The sequence below is a fragment of the Propithecus coquereli genome, unplaced genomic scaffold (assembly GCF_000956105.1).
Source record: "Propithecus coquereli isolate 6110/MARCELLA unplaced genomic scaffold, Pcoq_1.0 Scaffold77, whole genome shotgun sequence".
Taxonomy (NCBI): Eukaryota; Metazoa; Chordata; class Mammalia; order Primates; family Indriidae; genus Propithecus; species Propithecus coquereli.
This window is the reverse complement of record NW_012153840.1, coordinates 726,766-741,697: the sequence shown is the minus strand read 5'-3', so window position 1 is coordinate 741,697 and position 14,932 is coordinate 726,766. Positions and strand designations below refer to the sequence as shown.

The 14,932-nt window shown below is 51.2% G+C and overlaps 1 protein-coding gene across 2 annotated transcripts in view; it reads left to right on the top strand.

Moving 5' to 3' along the window:
- The first annotated feature begins 957 nt into the window (after positions 1–957).
- The window catches only part of PADI4 (peptidyl arginine deiminase, type IV), a 51,230-nt gene continuing 37,255 nt past the window's right edge, over positions 958–14,932 (top strand). For both annotated transcript variants that reach the window (XM_012662656.1, XM_012662657.1), the window contains exons 1-3: positions 958–1,072; positions 12,371–12,551; positions 14,664–14,730. In XM_012662656.1, the coding sequence (XP_012518110.1) occupies positions 981–1,072; positions 12,371–12,551; positions 14,664–14,730 (340 nt within the window). In that variant the 5' untranslated portion in view covers positions 958–980. The remainder of the gene's footprint in view (positions 1,073–12,370; positions 12,552–14,663; positions 14,731–14,932) is intronic.

Below are 14,932 nucleotides of genomic sequence, written 5' to 3'. Positions count from 1 at the left end.
GGCAGGTGTGGCCCACACTTGCACTGTCTAGTCTGACACCCAGGGGCCCCAGCAAGAGGCAGGCATCCTCGAGTGTGCAGAGAACACACCGGCTTCCAGGCCAGGAAGCCCATCTTCCCCTCCCCGCTCTGACACCTGCTAGCTATGGCACCTTGGGCAAACCACTTCTCCTCTCTGAGCTTCGGTTTTGATTCTGTAAAATGGCTTGTAACAATAAGCCCATAGATGCCTACCTTGAATTGCAGTAAGAGGTAGCTGTGATGAAATCTGCAAAGCACATGTCACATAGACAGGCAGCTAGTACGCCTCGTAGTCTGGATCTACCTCTTTCTGGCTATGTAACCTCTCTGTGCCTCAGTTTCTTCCTCTGTAAAATGGGTATAATAATGGCATGAACCTCAGAGGGCTGCTATAAGGATGAAATGAGAGAATAGTAGAACCTAGTTCGCAGGATTGTTGCAATGAGCTGTTCCACGTGAAGTGCAGAGAAAGGTGCCCAGCACAGAGAAGACACCCGGGAAGGTGAGCTGTGTCACGTGCGCGGCCCAGCTGGGGAGACTTGTCCTGTTGCTCTTGGAATGTGTAGCCTGGGCTGTGACCTCTTGCTGAAATCCCCCTGCTTTTCCCGGCTTCTCCTCTCTGACACCCTGTTTGGTAGAGTTACGTGAGGCTGGGTGCATCCAGGTGTTCCTGACCCCCAGGAGAGATGGGGCTTTGTGTACGAGGACTTGGACCCAGCCCTTCCCAGGGAAGTGACAGAGCCAGCTTGTCACTAGTGCTGGCATCAACAGTGCCATCTGGGGGTCCAAAGGGAAGCCCCAGCGCAGAGGAGGGGGTGAGAGCCCACACCCGGGCCTGAGTGGGGAGGGGCCGAGCCGCTGGGCCCCAGACCGCAGGTGCTGACTCATGGCCTCTGCTGGGCGGTATAAAGGAACCAGCCCAGGGGCTTCCTACAGCCAGAGGGACGAGCTGGCTGGACAATGGCCCAGGAGACAGTGATCCGTGTGGCCCCAGAGTGGCCCACCCATGCTGTGTGTGTGCTGGGCACCTCCACTCAGCTTGATGTCTGCAGGTGAGAGGGGGACCTTCTGGGGGCCGGGGGACAGGTCGGGTGATGCTGGACAAGCCGGTTCTGCTGGCAGAGGAGCTCATGGCTCCAGGCTCCAGCCTCTGCAGCTGCTGCCAGGGGAGCAGCCAGAGAGATGAGACTCCAGCAGCCCTGGGAGGTGCCGGACTCACGGCGGTGGGTTCTTTGCCGTGTGCAAGTGCAGGTTCGCCAGGACCTCACCACAAATGAATTAATATGGGGCAAACAGGGCCATCTGTCTTCCTTTCATCATTAAGGCAACGGAAGCTCAGAGAGGGTCTGTGACTTGCTCAAGGTCACACAGCAAGTGTGCTCTGGAAGCAAGGCTAGAACCTGGGCTTGCTGACCCATACCTGGTTCACGATGCAGTCTGTTACCTCACACCTCTTAGCCAAGGCTCCGTCGGTGGGTGTGTAATAGTGTGGGGGTGATGATAGGGGCTCCAGCACAAGAGAGACTGAGGCAGGAATCTTGGCCCTGCCCTTGGCCCTGTTAGCTAGCTGGGCAGCCTTGGGCAACTAAGCCTCAGTTTTCTTGTCTGTGAAATGGGGACAATACCCACTTTGTAAGGTTGTTATAGGACTCAAATGTGAAAACATCAGTTGAGTACTTAGCACAGTGCTGGGCCTATCCCTGGTTCATTCATCCGTTCATTCAACAATCCCACTTGAGTACCTACTGCGCGCCAAGCCCCGTGTCAAGCTCTGGGTTAAACGAGACAGCGGAGGAACGCTCTCGGGGACTGTGTGTGGCTGTCGCCATTACTGCTGCTGTCAGTAAGAGCAGGGGCTGCTCCTGGCCTCCCCTATCCCAGGCTGGGCCCACAGGAGTGTCTGGGACATTTTCTTGAAAGTGTCACTTTGCTGCCTGAATCCCAGCAGCCGGAGAACAGCAGTAAATATCAGTGTGGCCTCCCCAGGGCCACAGGAGCGAGGCAGAAGACTGAAAGGTAGGGGAGTAATGGAAAAAGAGAAAGCTTGACATCATTTGAGGCCCCCGACTCCCCCAAGAATGAGCTGCTTGGGAGTGGGGGTGGAGGAAACGGAAGGGCCGGAGCTAGCCCAGGCCGCCGTCAGCAAGCCCAGCTAGCCCTCTGCCCAGCGTGGAGGATGGAGGATCGAGGGCACCGGTGCTTGTTCTGGCCCCAGAGAGGTGCGCGGGGAGCTGGCGGGGGCTGGGCCAAGAGGAAGGCACTGCCCACTTCTCCCAGAAAGGACGGGGACTCCAAGTTCACAGGTACCTTAAAATCGTCCTTTCGTCCTCCTTCAGCCAGACCTTGAGCCCTGTCCTTCTAGGTCCTGGGCGTCTCATACAGTGGTAGCTACTATTTACAGTATTTATATCACACTTCCTGCATCTAACAGCCTTACGAGGCAGGCAATGCTGTTATTCCTGTTTTATAGAAGGGGAAACTGAGGCTTCAAGAGGTTAAGTAAACCACCTGAAGCCACACAGCTGGGAAGTGGGGGAGCCGGGACTCAGACCCAGGCAGCCTGGTGCCCAGACCCTCCTCTTTCCCCGTCGTCCCTGTTCTGACCCTTCCTGTCACTTCCTACCTGTCCTTGCCACAGCCCAGCCAGCCCTCCCTCCCATCCTGCACAGCCATGCCCTTTTCCTAAACAGCAGGTGGGATGGGCCACTCCCTCCTCACCAGCTCCTCTTCCCTGATACACCCCCCAGCATGCCCAGGCCTCCCTGTGCTCAAGCCCCGCCCTCTGTCCCCAGGCTCAGAGACCCCAGGGTTTAAAATGACAAGGTCACCCAGTCAGGAACAGAGTGCAGGGCTGCAGGTGCCTGTTCCAGAGCTGCTGTCACAAGCTCTGCTTGGGACTTTTATTCTGAGTTTGGAAAGTACTGTCCTTGCAAAATACATTGATTACATCCAAACAAAATTCCACTGACCTGAGATGAATATGACAGATGAAATCTGTCACGGGCTTTCTGTGACGCTGTGGCTTGGGTCAGGGAGGCATCACGACCCCAGCTGTTATGTGCCAGGCCCTTTTTGTTCACGATTTCTAAGCCTTGCCAAAATCCTGCAAGGTAAACACTATCAGCATGCCCATTTTAGAGATGAGCAAACTGAGGCTTCCAGAGGTGAAAACACCTACCCAAGATCACATGAATTAAAGGTGGCAAAGCCAGGAGATTCGAACCCAGGACTGTCTGACCCTAAACCCACCCTACCTCCTCCAAGTGTTGGGGGGTTGACCTCACTGGGCACGGCTCCCTGGTGAGCCAGGCTCATTCAGCATCCAGAGGATTTGGAAACAGCCTGAAATGGATGGGTGGGGGCCAGGAGGCGCCAATTGCAGAGGGCGGTGGGCATTCTGAAGCTGCCATCCATGGGGTCTCTTCTTCCTTCCAGGATCTCAGCAGGGAGCATGGATGAGTTTGTTAGTGTCTCTGAGCCTCGGTTTACCCATCTGTAAAGTGGGAACGTTAACACCCCCGTGCTGGGTTGTGGCAAAGATTAAATTGTGTAATGCGTACCGAGTGCCCAGCAGAGAGGCCCCCTCCGCGGTAAGGACTGCAGGAGCCTCCGTACATGAGAGCGCAGCACACCCTGAGTGGGGTCCTACTGGGGGTCGCTGATAAGGAGATGTGGGGTGCTGGAGTTGGAGGAGTGATGTCACTATCTGGGGCTCTACAGAGGGGGTGGCAAGTTACAAGAAGATCCAGCTCTGGATTATCTTACGACAACACACACATCTTACGACATACACACAGCAAAAAACCCACATGTTTATGAAAGTTCTTTGTTTAGAGTAGCTGAGAACACCCGGAAAGCAGCTACAGGAAAGCGCATATCCTAGAGTTGAGTCCCAGTGGTGCCACTTCGCAGCTGGGTCTTGCCTCTCTGAGCCTCAGTTTCCCCGTCTGGCAGAGAGGGTGGCTGTAAAGGTGGCAGACCCGCCTGTGTGTGCCCTTCTCCGGGCCCCTCTCGGGCAGAGGGAGCCGGGGCAGACTCAGCACTCAGCCCACGTGCCACGTGCTCCTTGGCCCCAAGCCTCCGTCTCCCCGTTGCTCTTTGAGCCCCTTCTTCATTTTCCTATTGCACCAAACGCATGGCGTGGCCCGCTCCTGAACCCATCCTCCAGCCACGGTGCCCAGGTGGCTGGGGAGGCCTGGCTCATCGCCGAGGCGTTGTGAGAACGAAGGCAAACAGCAGCACGGAGAGCCAAGGGAGCGAGCCTCCTGGCCCTGGCAAAGAAACAAGGGCCTTTCCTGCATTCCGGTTCTGCCTGGCAGGAGGCGCATGATGAACGCAGGCACCGAGCAGACGGGCACCGGTGCCACCGGGGAAGCCCTTGGCTGGGAGCCCTGCCCGGGGCACAGGCTGAGCCACGTCCCATTCACTGTTACTATTATCGGCCACCGGCACTGAGCACATCACCACGGGCCGTCCTCGGAACATCACGGCCACCTCGGAGGCATGGAAACGTTATTCCCCTCCCATGGAGGAGGACCCCGAGACCCAGGCAGGGTCTGTGGCTTGGCCAAGGTCAGGCAGCCTGTCAGAAGCCGCCCAAGATCATCGCCCCCTCCATCCCCTAGAGGGCTGGCCTGGGAGAGGTTTCCCTGGGCAGCTGAGCCAGGGCGCCTCGGGCCTCAGGCCTGTGGGACAGCGTCTGGTCCAACCGCTCAGACCGGCTGGTGACGCTTGAGTACAGAACCACAAGCACGTGCAGTGGCCCGGCCGGCTGGCGTAGACAGGGGGCCTGTGTGCTGTGAGTACGGTGGAGTTTGTCACTCCGTCCACGCTGGCCCCAGTGATCTCCCGACCCGGGGAGTCAGCACGCAGGCCCAGGCCTGCGCTCCCTGGGGGAACCACAACCCTGCCCTCCTGCTCCCTGACCCCCATCTGCGTGGGGACCAGCCTGGGAGCAGGTGGGGAAACCTCCACGAGAGCCAAGGGGACAGGCAGGGACACCCGCGACTGGAGTTCGGCAGACGTAGAAGGGTGTCCTTGTCAAGGAGGGCTTGGGAAGCCCACAAGGGGACCCCAGATCCGCCAGCTTGTCCGAACCACCTTTGTCCCCAGCACACAGTTGGGCACGTAGGGGGCGGTGAGCGAGTGAGTGCTGATTGAGTAATTGAATGAATGAACGAGTGTGTGATTCAGGGAGGACGGCGTCTGGCACATAGTAGGTAGAGTAGGTGCTCTTTAAGTGTTTGTTGAATGAATGAAAGAAAATTGAGCACAGGGAGTGTCGTATTCATCTGTGCCCCCCCATAGTGCCTGGTTCGTTCTAAGTGCTCAGTTATCTTGAAATCTTTTTGCAACAAGAGAGGGGGGAGGACACAAGGGAGAAAGTGAGAGAGAGAGAGAGAGAGAGAGAGAGAGAGAGAGAGAGAGACACGTACGCACAGAAACATTTGACCGTCCTGGTCGGCCATTACCCTCCCTTGCCAGGACAGGGCCGCGTATCTCAGGCCCCTGGGGCATGGTCTGTCCTGCTTCCATGGTCCTTCAGGAAGGACCCTCCGCTGCCTCCTTTGGTCAAAGACTGTGGTGCGAATTCAACAGGAGAGGGAGGAGGAGAAGAGAAAGAGAGAACTTTCTGGAAATCGATGCCTGCTGTGGGCCACACCCTTTTCCCATGAATTCTTCCTTTCATTTTCAGGTGAAAATCCCACGTCAGAAGCTGGGTTCCCATTCAGGGACTCCTCCCCCAACCCTCAGTCCCCACCCTCGGTGACCTCACAGCCCTCGGGACTGCACCTGTCACCTGGGCCTGGGTGCCTCCCTGACCCCTCCTCTCTCTGTCCCCATCCGAGGGCTGCCACCACCTGGACGGTTGGCTGCAAACAAACCCAGCCTGGCCACCTGCCCTTTCCTTGCTCTGGGGACAAGCCTGCCCTCCCCACTTTCCTGTTAGCCCAGTAACACCCCTGCCCTGTCCCCCTACCGGCTCCTGACAGGGGGTACTTTTCACCTGCGTGTTGGGCAGAAGCTGATCCTGGTTGGGATCCCAGCTCCACCATTCCTGAGCTGCGTGGCCACGTGACAACCCTAAATTATTCAAGGGGCTTTCAAGACCACCTCCTCACCTCCCATCTCCCAGTTCCGAGCTTCTTCCATGCAGTCCTGAGCCTCCACTTCCACTGACGTCATGGTGATCGTGTCACTCCCTTCCTCCAGAGCCGACTCTGGCTCCCTATTGTCCACTATATTGATCCCAACTTCTGTTGACCTGAACACTCTGAGTCTCTCTGCCCCATTACCTTCCAGCTTCATCACCTCTTCATCTCTCGAGTGAGAAACTTGGGTGTCCTCTTCTCTGGCTCAGCAAATCTGCAGATCCCGGAACAATTCCACCCACCTCGGTGGCTTTTGCTCCTAGGAACATAACAACAACAAGGCTCACACAAAGCCTTCCTCATTCTGCCCCGTGCACCACTCACGGTTCCCTCAGACTCTACTCAAAATCAGGGTAATGCGACAAACGCATATTGGCATCTTCTATGGCAGTGGTTCCCACACTTGAGCGTGCATCAGAATCATCTGGAAGCGTGTTGAACACAGCTTGCTGGGCCCCACCCCTAGAGTTTCCGGCTCAGTAGCTCTGGGTGAAGCCCGAGAATCTGCATTTCTAACAGACTCCCAGGCGAGGCTGATGCTGCCGTTCCGAGGACCACACTTTGAGAACTGCTGGTCTTCAGGACGTGCCCGAAGGTGGGCACAGCAGGGTGTGGCAAACGCCAGAATGAGGCAACCGTGGCGTGGTGGAAACGGCATCGGGCTGGGCTGTCCGCAGACCCGGACCCGCCGTTAGCAGCCCGGGAGCTGGACAAGTCACTTTGTCTCCCCGAACCTCAGTTTTCTCACCTGCAAAATAAAAATGAGCATGCCCCGCCCTAGGGTGATTGTGAGAACAGAGGTTGATGGCCACGTTGAGAAAGGTGGCTAGCTGGTCACCTGCTGCAGGCACGGGCATGTGGAAGTCCGCTTGGGCAGGACCGTCAGGACGGGGGAAGGTGCCAAGCCTGAAATGTCACTGAGGGTGACAGAAATGTTAAAAGCTGAATTCCTAAACGGAGGAGGGGAGAGTATGTGACTACTGATTGTGAACTAACCTCTTGATTAGACTTCCCGGTGACTTTTTCTGCTTGATCTGTGAATAAACATTTTTATATTTTCACTTTTGCTGCTCATATGCTAATGATACAGCAAAAATTGGCATTTGGACTTTTTTTTTTTTTTAACTGTCCTAAAACATGCCACCTGCTTTTTCTTTTTTCTTATGAGGACACTGTTTGGTTCCAGTGTTTTTTGGTTACCTGCAACTTTTTCAGTTCCCAGCCTTGACATCCCTGAGAGAGCAGAGTTTACCTAAGTTCGAGTGAGCGGCACGCACAGATGGAGAGTGTATCAGTTTCCCGTTGCTGCCGTAACAAATTGCCACAAACTTAATGACTTCAAATAGCACAGATTTATTGCCTTACAGTTCTGCAGATCAGAAGTCCAAAAATGGGTCTCACGGTCCTTAAACCGAGGTGTCGGCAGGGCTGCGTCCCTCCTGGAGGCTCCGGTGGAGGACGCAGTTCTTGCCTTTTGAGGCTTCTAGAAGCCACCTGCACTCCTTGGCTCGCGGCCCCTTCCAGCAACAGCATCGCTCCAGCCCCAGCCTCTGCTTCATCACTATATCTTCTTTGACTCTGCCCCTCCTGCCTCTGCGCCTCGGTTTCCTCGTCTGTAAAATGGAGATGATGACAGTGCCTGCCTTACAGGCTGGCGGTGAGAGCTGAATGAGTTCATTTATGAAGAGAACCTGAACAGTGCCTGGAGCAGAGCAAGTGCTCTCTGAACGATCACTGTGGCCCGAGAATTTGAAGTTGACTTCATGGGGCTGGGATGAGGGTCCCCGCCAGGGCGAGCAGTAAACGAAATAAAATCAGGGGGAAAAGAATCCTCCTTTTCATCGTCTTCAGATCTCTTTGGTTTTTCAAAGTTTATGTCAAAATTTTATCTCCTGAAGGATAATAACAAAGTGTTAGTGATTGTCTCTAAGTGGTAAGATTAATTTTCTTCTACGCAATTTGTGTCTTTCTTCCTTCCTTTTTCTTTTTCTTTTCTTTTCTTTTTTTTTAAGACAGAGTCTCCCTCTGTCACCCCAGCTAGAGTGCTGTGGCATCATCATAGCTGACAGCGACCTCAAACTCCTGGGCTCAAGCGATACTCCTGCCTCAGCCTCCCAAGTAGCTGAGACTACAGGCATGCGCCACCATGCCCAGCTAATTTCTTTTTATTTTTGGTAGAGACAGGGTCTCACCCTTGCTCAGGCTGGTCTCAAACTCCTGAGCTCAAGTGATCCTCCCCCCTCGGCCTCCCAGCTAGGATTACAGGTGTGAGCCACCACGCCCGGCCTCTTTATTCTTTCTTTTTTCTCTCTCTCTCTTCTTTCTTTCTCCCTCTCTCCCTTCCTTTCTTTCTCTTTCTTTCTTTTTTTCTCTCTCTCTCCCCAGCTCCCCCTCCCTCCTGTCTTTCTTTTGGTACACTGGATTAGTTATCTATTGGTGTGCAACAAATTGCCCCAAAACTTGGTGGCTCAAAACAACATTTATTATCTCATAGTTTCTATAGGTAGGAAACCTGGTATGGCTTAGCTGTGTCCTCTGCCCCAAAGTCTCTGACAGTCAAGGTCAGCGGAACTGTGGTCATGTTAAGGCTTGACTGGGGCAGGTGCCACGTCCAAGCTCACCCAAAGGCATGCTGAGCCTTTGCCAGTTTTACGTTGTGAATGTGTTTTCTCCTTAGCTTGTGCTTGTCTTTTCACTTTATGGTGTCTTCTGATGGACAGAAGTTACTTATTTTCATCTAGTTGAATTTTTCAAGCTTTTCCTTCATGTCCATTGGTTTTGTGTCTTGTTTCAGAAAGAGCATAAAGATGTTCTCCTGCATCTTCTTTTAAAAGATTCAAAGTTCTGCCTTTATCTGCCCAGAGCTGATTTTCGTGTATGGTGTGAGGCTGGGATCAATTTAGTTCTTTTATTATTTACCCAATTTAGTCATTTTCCATATGAATGAGCAATTGTCTCAGCATTTATAATGCAGTCTCCACCGTGCCCTGGTCACTGCAAGACCATTCTCTCGTAGATCAAGCGAGATCTCTTTTAAGTTTCATCCTTCCTTTGTCTTGACTTGAGCCATTATGACCCATCTTAATTTCCATGGCTTTATACTTAATCATAAGTCTTATACCTGGTAGAGTAAGTGCCTCACCTTTTGAATACCTTGACTATCTTAGCCCATTTGTTTTCCATGTAAATTATAAAATCAACTTGTCAAGTTCCATGACAAACCCTGGAGCTCCATTGAATATATAAAGGCATTCGGAGAGGACTCACACCGTTGTGACCATAAGCCTTGCTAATAACACATGTGCTATTTCTTTCTATTTATGTGGGTCTTCTATAATGGCTCTCAATAAGGTTTGATCATTTTCTCCATTAACATCTTACACATCTTTTGTTAGATTTACCTTAGGTAATTTATAGTATTTTTTCCTATTGTAAATTAAATCTGTTTTTAAAAATTGTGTTTTCTAGCTATGTATTGCTGGTGTATACAAATGTAATTGAATTTTTTGTCTTGACCCTACTAGCCACCTTATTAAATTCTATTTGCCTTTTTAATTTATTTCATTTTGATTTTTAAAAAAATTTTAATTTTTTCTTTTGAGGTTTGCAGACAACTATATTGTCTGCAAATATTGGCAGGTTTTTGCTTACTTTTCAGTCTTTATAGTGTTTACTATCCTTCTCTTGATGCAGTGGCTAGAACTGCCTATCCAATGTTGAAAAGATGTGGTGAGCGTGGGCATCCGTAGCATGTTCCTGATCTTAAAGGGGAGGATTTCACATTTTCACTGTTACATAGGATGTTTGCGTTGGGTGTTTCATTTACCTTTTATCAATTCTCTATAGAAAAAAATCTGCTTTACCTGTAGTGATGTTTCTTTTTACTTCCCTAATACTTTTTCCCTTGGTCAATCTTGCCAGAGATGTGTCAGTTTTATTAGTGTATTCCAAAAACCAACTTTTGGCTTCATTGATTGACTTGCTTTCTAGGTGATAGGTTTCTGCCATCTTTGTTTTCTTTATTTTGAGAAGTTACAGTATATTTTCTATTTTCTTTATTTTCAGCTTTTACTTTCCTTTTTAAAAAATACAAACTTGCAAGGTACAAAGTACCACTTTCACACCTCCCCTAAAGTTTTGAAAATAGTATTTTAATTATCGCTTAAGTATTTTAAGTATTATTACTTAATTTCCATTTTTAATTATCCTTTGACAGTTATTGAGAAGTCTGGTTTTAAATTTCAAAAGGTATGGGGTTTTTAAAGATGTACTTTATGTTAGTGACTTCTAACTTAGTTACATTGTGATCAAAGAATATGCTACCTGTATATTACCTATTCTTTAACATTTGTTGAAACTTGCTTTATGGCTAATTACATAGTCAATTTTTTTAATGACCCATGTGTGCTTTGCTTGGGAAAATGTATATCTGCTAGTTGTGGGATTCTATATATGTCCACTAAATCAAGCTTGTTAATTGTGTTAGCAAAATCTTGTATATCATTACTAATTTTTTGTCTGCTTAATCTATTGTTAATTGAGAAGGAAGAGTTGAAATCTTCAACTATGATGGTAGTTCTGTCAACTTCTCCCTGTACTTCTAACAATTTTTGCTTTATATACATTGAGGCTGTTATCAGGTGCATACAAGTTTATTATAGAGTATCTTCTAGGTGAGTTAAACCTTGTGTTATTGGCTTGTAGTCCTCTCTATTGATAATAATGTGTTTTATCTAATAATTTATTGTTTTGATATTAATATATCCACCTCCAGCTCTCTTTTGGTTAATATTTTCTTGATGTATCATTTTTCCTTTTTAAAAAATCTTTTCCTTTTCTGGGTGCTGATATTTTAGGTGTGTTTCTTGTAAATAGCATGTAGCTATATTTTGTTTCTTTAATCTAAAACTCTCTTTTACTGGTAATATTAATCCATTTATATTTATTTTGATTATTTATATATTTGTATTGGCTTTTACCAATTCCTTTTTCACTTTTATTTGTCCAATTTTTTCTATGTTGCCTTTTTTGAATGGGGTTTTTCTGTTCATTTTCTTATGATTGTCTTTTTCCCACGTGAACTCCATTTCTATTCTTTTGGCGAATACTTTTGTATTTTAACCATAAAAAAGTTTAACCCTATACAATCTAGAATTACACATTATCTTAATTCCCGCTCAGTCAAGGACCTCAGACAAATCTCATCATACCCCTGCCAATTTACATTCTGCCCCCTTTTTATCGCACAATTTTGATATTTTTATGGCTTTTCGTATACACATGTTTGTTTAGATTTACCAAAATAGTTACCATTTTATATGTTCACCATTCTTTCCTGCATCTCAGACCATGCTTTATGGAATCAGATACCTTCTTCTTAAACTATGCCTTCAGAAGTTGCTTTGGTGAAAATCTGTCGATTTTAAAGTATCAATTTCTGTTCATATGAAAATATCTCTTTTTGGGGGGGTGTACAATTCTAGGTTAATAGTTCTTTTCTGACAATACTGTGAAAGCAGTATTCAGCTGTCTTCCAGATTTCACGATTGCTATTGACAAATCTGTTTTCAATCTAATGGCCGTGCCTGTATAGGTACTCCAACTTTTTTTCGGATTCCTTTAAGATCTTCTCTTTGTCTTCAGTGTTCTCCACTTGAACCACCGTGCGTGTGCACGTGCGTGCTTGTGTTTGCGTGTGTGTGCGTGTGCGTGCGGAGAAGGCTAGTCCTCGAAGATTCATCTTACTTCTCATGAGCTCAGCAATGCTTTACAAAGTATATTTTATCCATGATCCAGCTATTTTTGTAAAAGGAAGGTCCTTCAGAGTATCTGGTCTGCCACAATTCCAGAAGCAGAAGTCTGGTGGGTTTTTTGTATGTGCACAATTCTGCGTGTGCGTATTGGTGTAGTGGAAACCTCTGGATGTGCACGTCGCTCTCTGCATACATCCCTGTGTGTGAGTGTTTGGTGTGCACATCCCTCTGCTATCTTTCTAGGTCAAGTGTGTGCCCTCCAGGTCAGGGGGTTCTCTTTCTGTTTCTCTCTTCGCCTCCTGACAACCTCACAGTACTTACTCACATGGTCAGAGCGAGCACTGGCTGTGCCTGGCGTTTATACCTGTTGGGAAGCGAAGGAATGCCGCGGAGAGCCGTGGGGGCCCAGGCCCTTCCTCACTGTGTCCCTCTGTCTCCTCCACAGCTCTGCCCCTGAGGACTGCACGTCCTTCAGCATCAGCGCGTCCCCAGGAGTGGTCGTAGATGTTGCCCACAGCCCTCCAGCCAAGATGAATCCCACAGGCTCCTCCAAATGGCCCCTGGACCCTGGGCTGGAGGTGACCCTGAAAATGACAGCTGCCAGCAGTAGCACAGACGACCAGAAGGTGAGCGTGGTAGCTGGGTGGCAGTGTGGAGGGACATCAGCTGGGCGGCAGCTGCTCACAGTCTGTCCTGCCTTGGTCCTCGGCACGAGCCGTGCAGAGCCTCCTTCCCCCTGGAAAAGGTCGGGATGGCTTGCTTGAGCCATTGCATCTCGCAGACGACAGAGCCGCCAGGGGTTTATGGAGGCCAGGGTCTTGATTAATCATCCATTTAGCAAATGTTTACTAAGCGCCTAACACATGCCAGGCACTGCCAGACGCTGGGAATACAGAAATGAATAAGACAGATGAGGTTGCAGCTCTCGTGGGATTTACAGCCTGTAAGTGGAGGCATCTGATAATATTCAGGTAGATAAGCAACTACCAGTGGTGCACCTGGTCCTGTACCTGTTTCCTGTGGCTGCCACAGCAGATTACCACAGTCAGGCGAAAACCACAGCACGCGTTCTCTCACGGTTCTGGAGGACACAGTGTGAAATCAAGGGGTCCGCAGGGCGCGATTCCCTCCAGGGCTCCAGAGGTTAATCGGTTCTTGCCTCTTGCAGCTTCCGGGGGCTGTCCCGTTCCAGGACGGTGGCTGCATCCCTCCAGTCTCTGCCTCTGTGGTCACACTGCCTCCGCCCCTTCTCTGGGAAACCTCCCTCTGCCTCTCTTACAGGGACGCTTGTCACTGGATTTAGGGCCCATCTCAAGGCACTTAACGTACATCTGCAGAGAGACTTTTTTCCCAAATAAGGTCACATTCACAGGTTCCAGGGGTTGGGACATGGATGTATCTTCTTGGGGACCAACATTCAACCTACTACACCCGCTTTGACAACAGAGGGGCTCAACAGGGGCCTCTGGAGTTCCCGCAGACCTCTGGGCCGATGGCCACTTGCTCCCAGGAGAACAGGCCACGCAGGCTCCTCCCTGGGGGGACACGGAGCCCGAGTGCCCAGGCGGGCTGTGGGGGACGTGGTCGGGGAGCACGTCCTGGAAGAAGCAGCCAGCTGAGGACGGCACGAACGCCCCACCTAAGAGAGGGAGAGAGGAGAGAGGGCTCTGCGCAGAGCTGGCGGCCGTGCACACTCCAGATGAGGACAGCGTGAGACACGTGATGGGGAAACTGAGGAAGTTCTGTAGGGCAAGAAAGGAAGGTGGAGGGGGCGGTGAGGGAGAGAGGGAGCCAGGAGAACGGGCTGGTAGCAGGGACCTCATTTTCTGAGGGCAACAGAAAGTTTTCAGCCAGGGAGCAAGGGGAGCGCATTTGTGTTTTAGGAGGAGCCCAGGGGCTGCAGCCAGCGAGCAACTGGTCTGGGGCGTAGGCGGGAGGCGGGGAGCCCAGGCAGAGGCCCATGCCACGGTCCAGACCGAGCGACAACGACGGCTGTGGCACCTCCCTGGATCCCCGCTGTCTGCAGGACCGGTCCAGAGGCCCCAGCGCGTCCCCTTGGGCGCTCCTCTTCTTCCGGGGCGGCTCTTTGGTTGTGCTTTGGGGAAGTCCCCGCCGCCGCCTGTTTGCCGGGACGGTCAGTGCAGACGCCCCGCGCCCCGCGGCCAGCCTGGGCCATCCCCGCGCTCTCCCTGCACCTTAACCCGGGGCGGAGGGGCCGGCGCTTTGTCATCTCACAGCACCTGCCCCGAAGAGACGGCCACCCGGCCTAAGCTCCTGTGTGCACACAGGCCCCTGCGCCCCAGTCCCCACGCGCTCTGGCTCTTCAGGTCTTCCCCCCACCCCCCATCCCTCCTGCTGCCGGAGTCAGTTCCGTGGCTCATCAGCAGCTGTCTCCCTCTAACGCCTCCTCCAGCTGCTGAGCCCCTGCTCCCCTTCCAAGCTCTACCTCCAAGTGTGCCCCTTCCTGACACCCTCCCTGCCGCCACCACCCCCACCCCGGGCAGAGCGAGTCCCTCCATTCCTGGACCCCCCACAGCCCCCTTCCGTGGCATCAGTCATTTCAGCTTTCTGCCATCCCTCCACTCCCATCACGCGGGGGTGCTCCTCACAGGCTGAGACCGGTTCTTGCCCACCTTGGTCTCCCCAGTGCCCTGCCCTGAGCTGACATTAACAGAGGTCCCATCAGTGTTTGTTGAGTGACTAAAAGAAGTCATTACTGTTCTCCTGCTGTCCCGTAGGTTCGGATTTCATACTACAGACTCAAGGCCCCACCAGTCCAAGCTCTGCTCTACCTCACCGGGGTGGGTAAGTGACGACCAGGATCCTGGAGCCCCGCCCTCTCCCCTCTCCCTCCACACCCCCGCCCCTGTGGGTCGTCTCTCCAGGAGAAACTATACCTGGAGCTTATTTTAACTGAGCAGAGATAAAGGACAGTCCCTAGCCAGCTGTATGTCTGGCGGTTCATAAATATTCTATCTCCAGTCAGTAAACCACAAAGAAATACAAC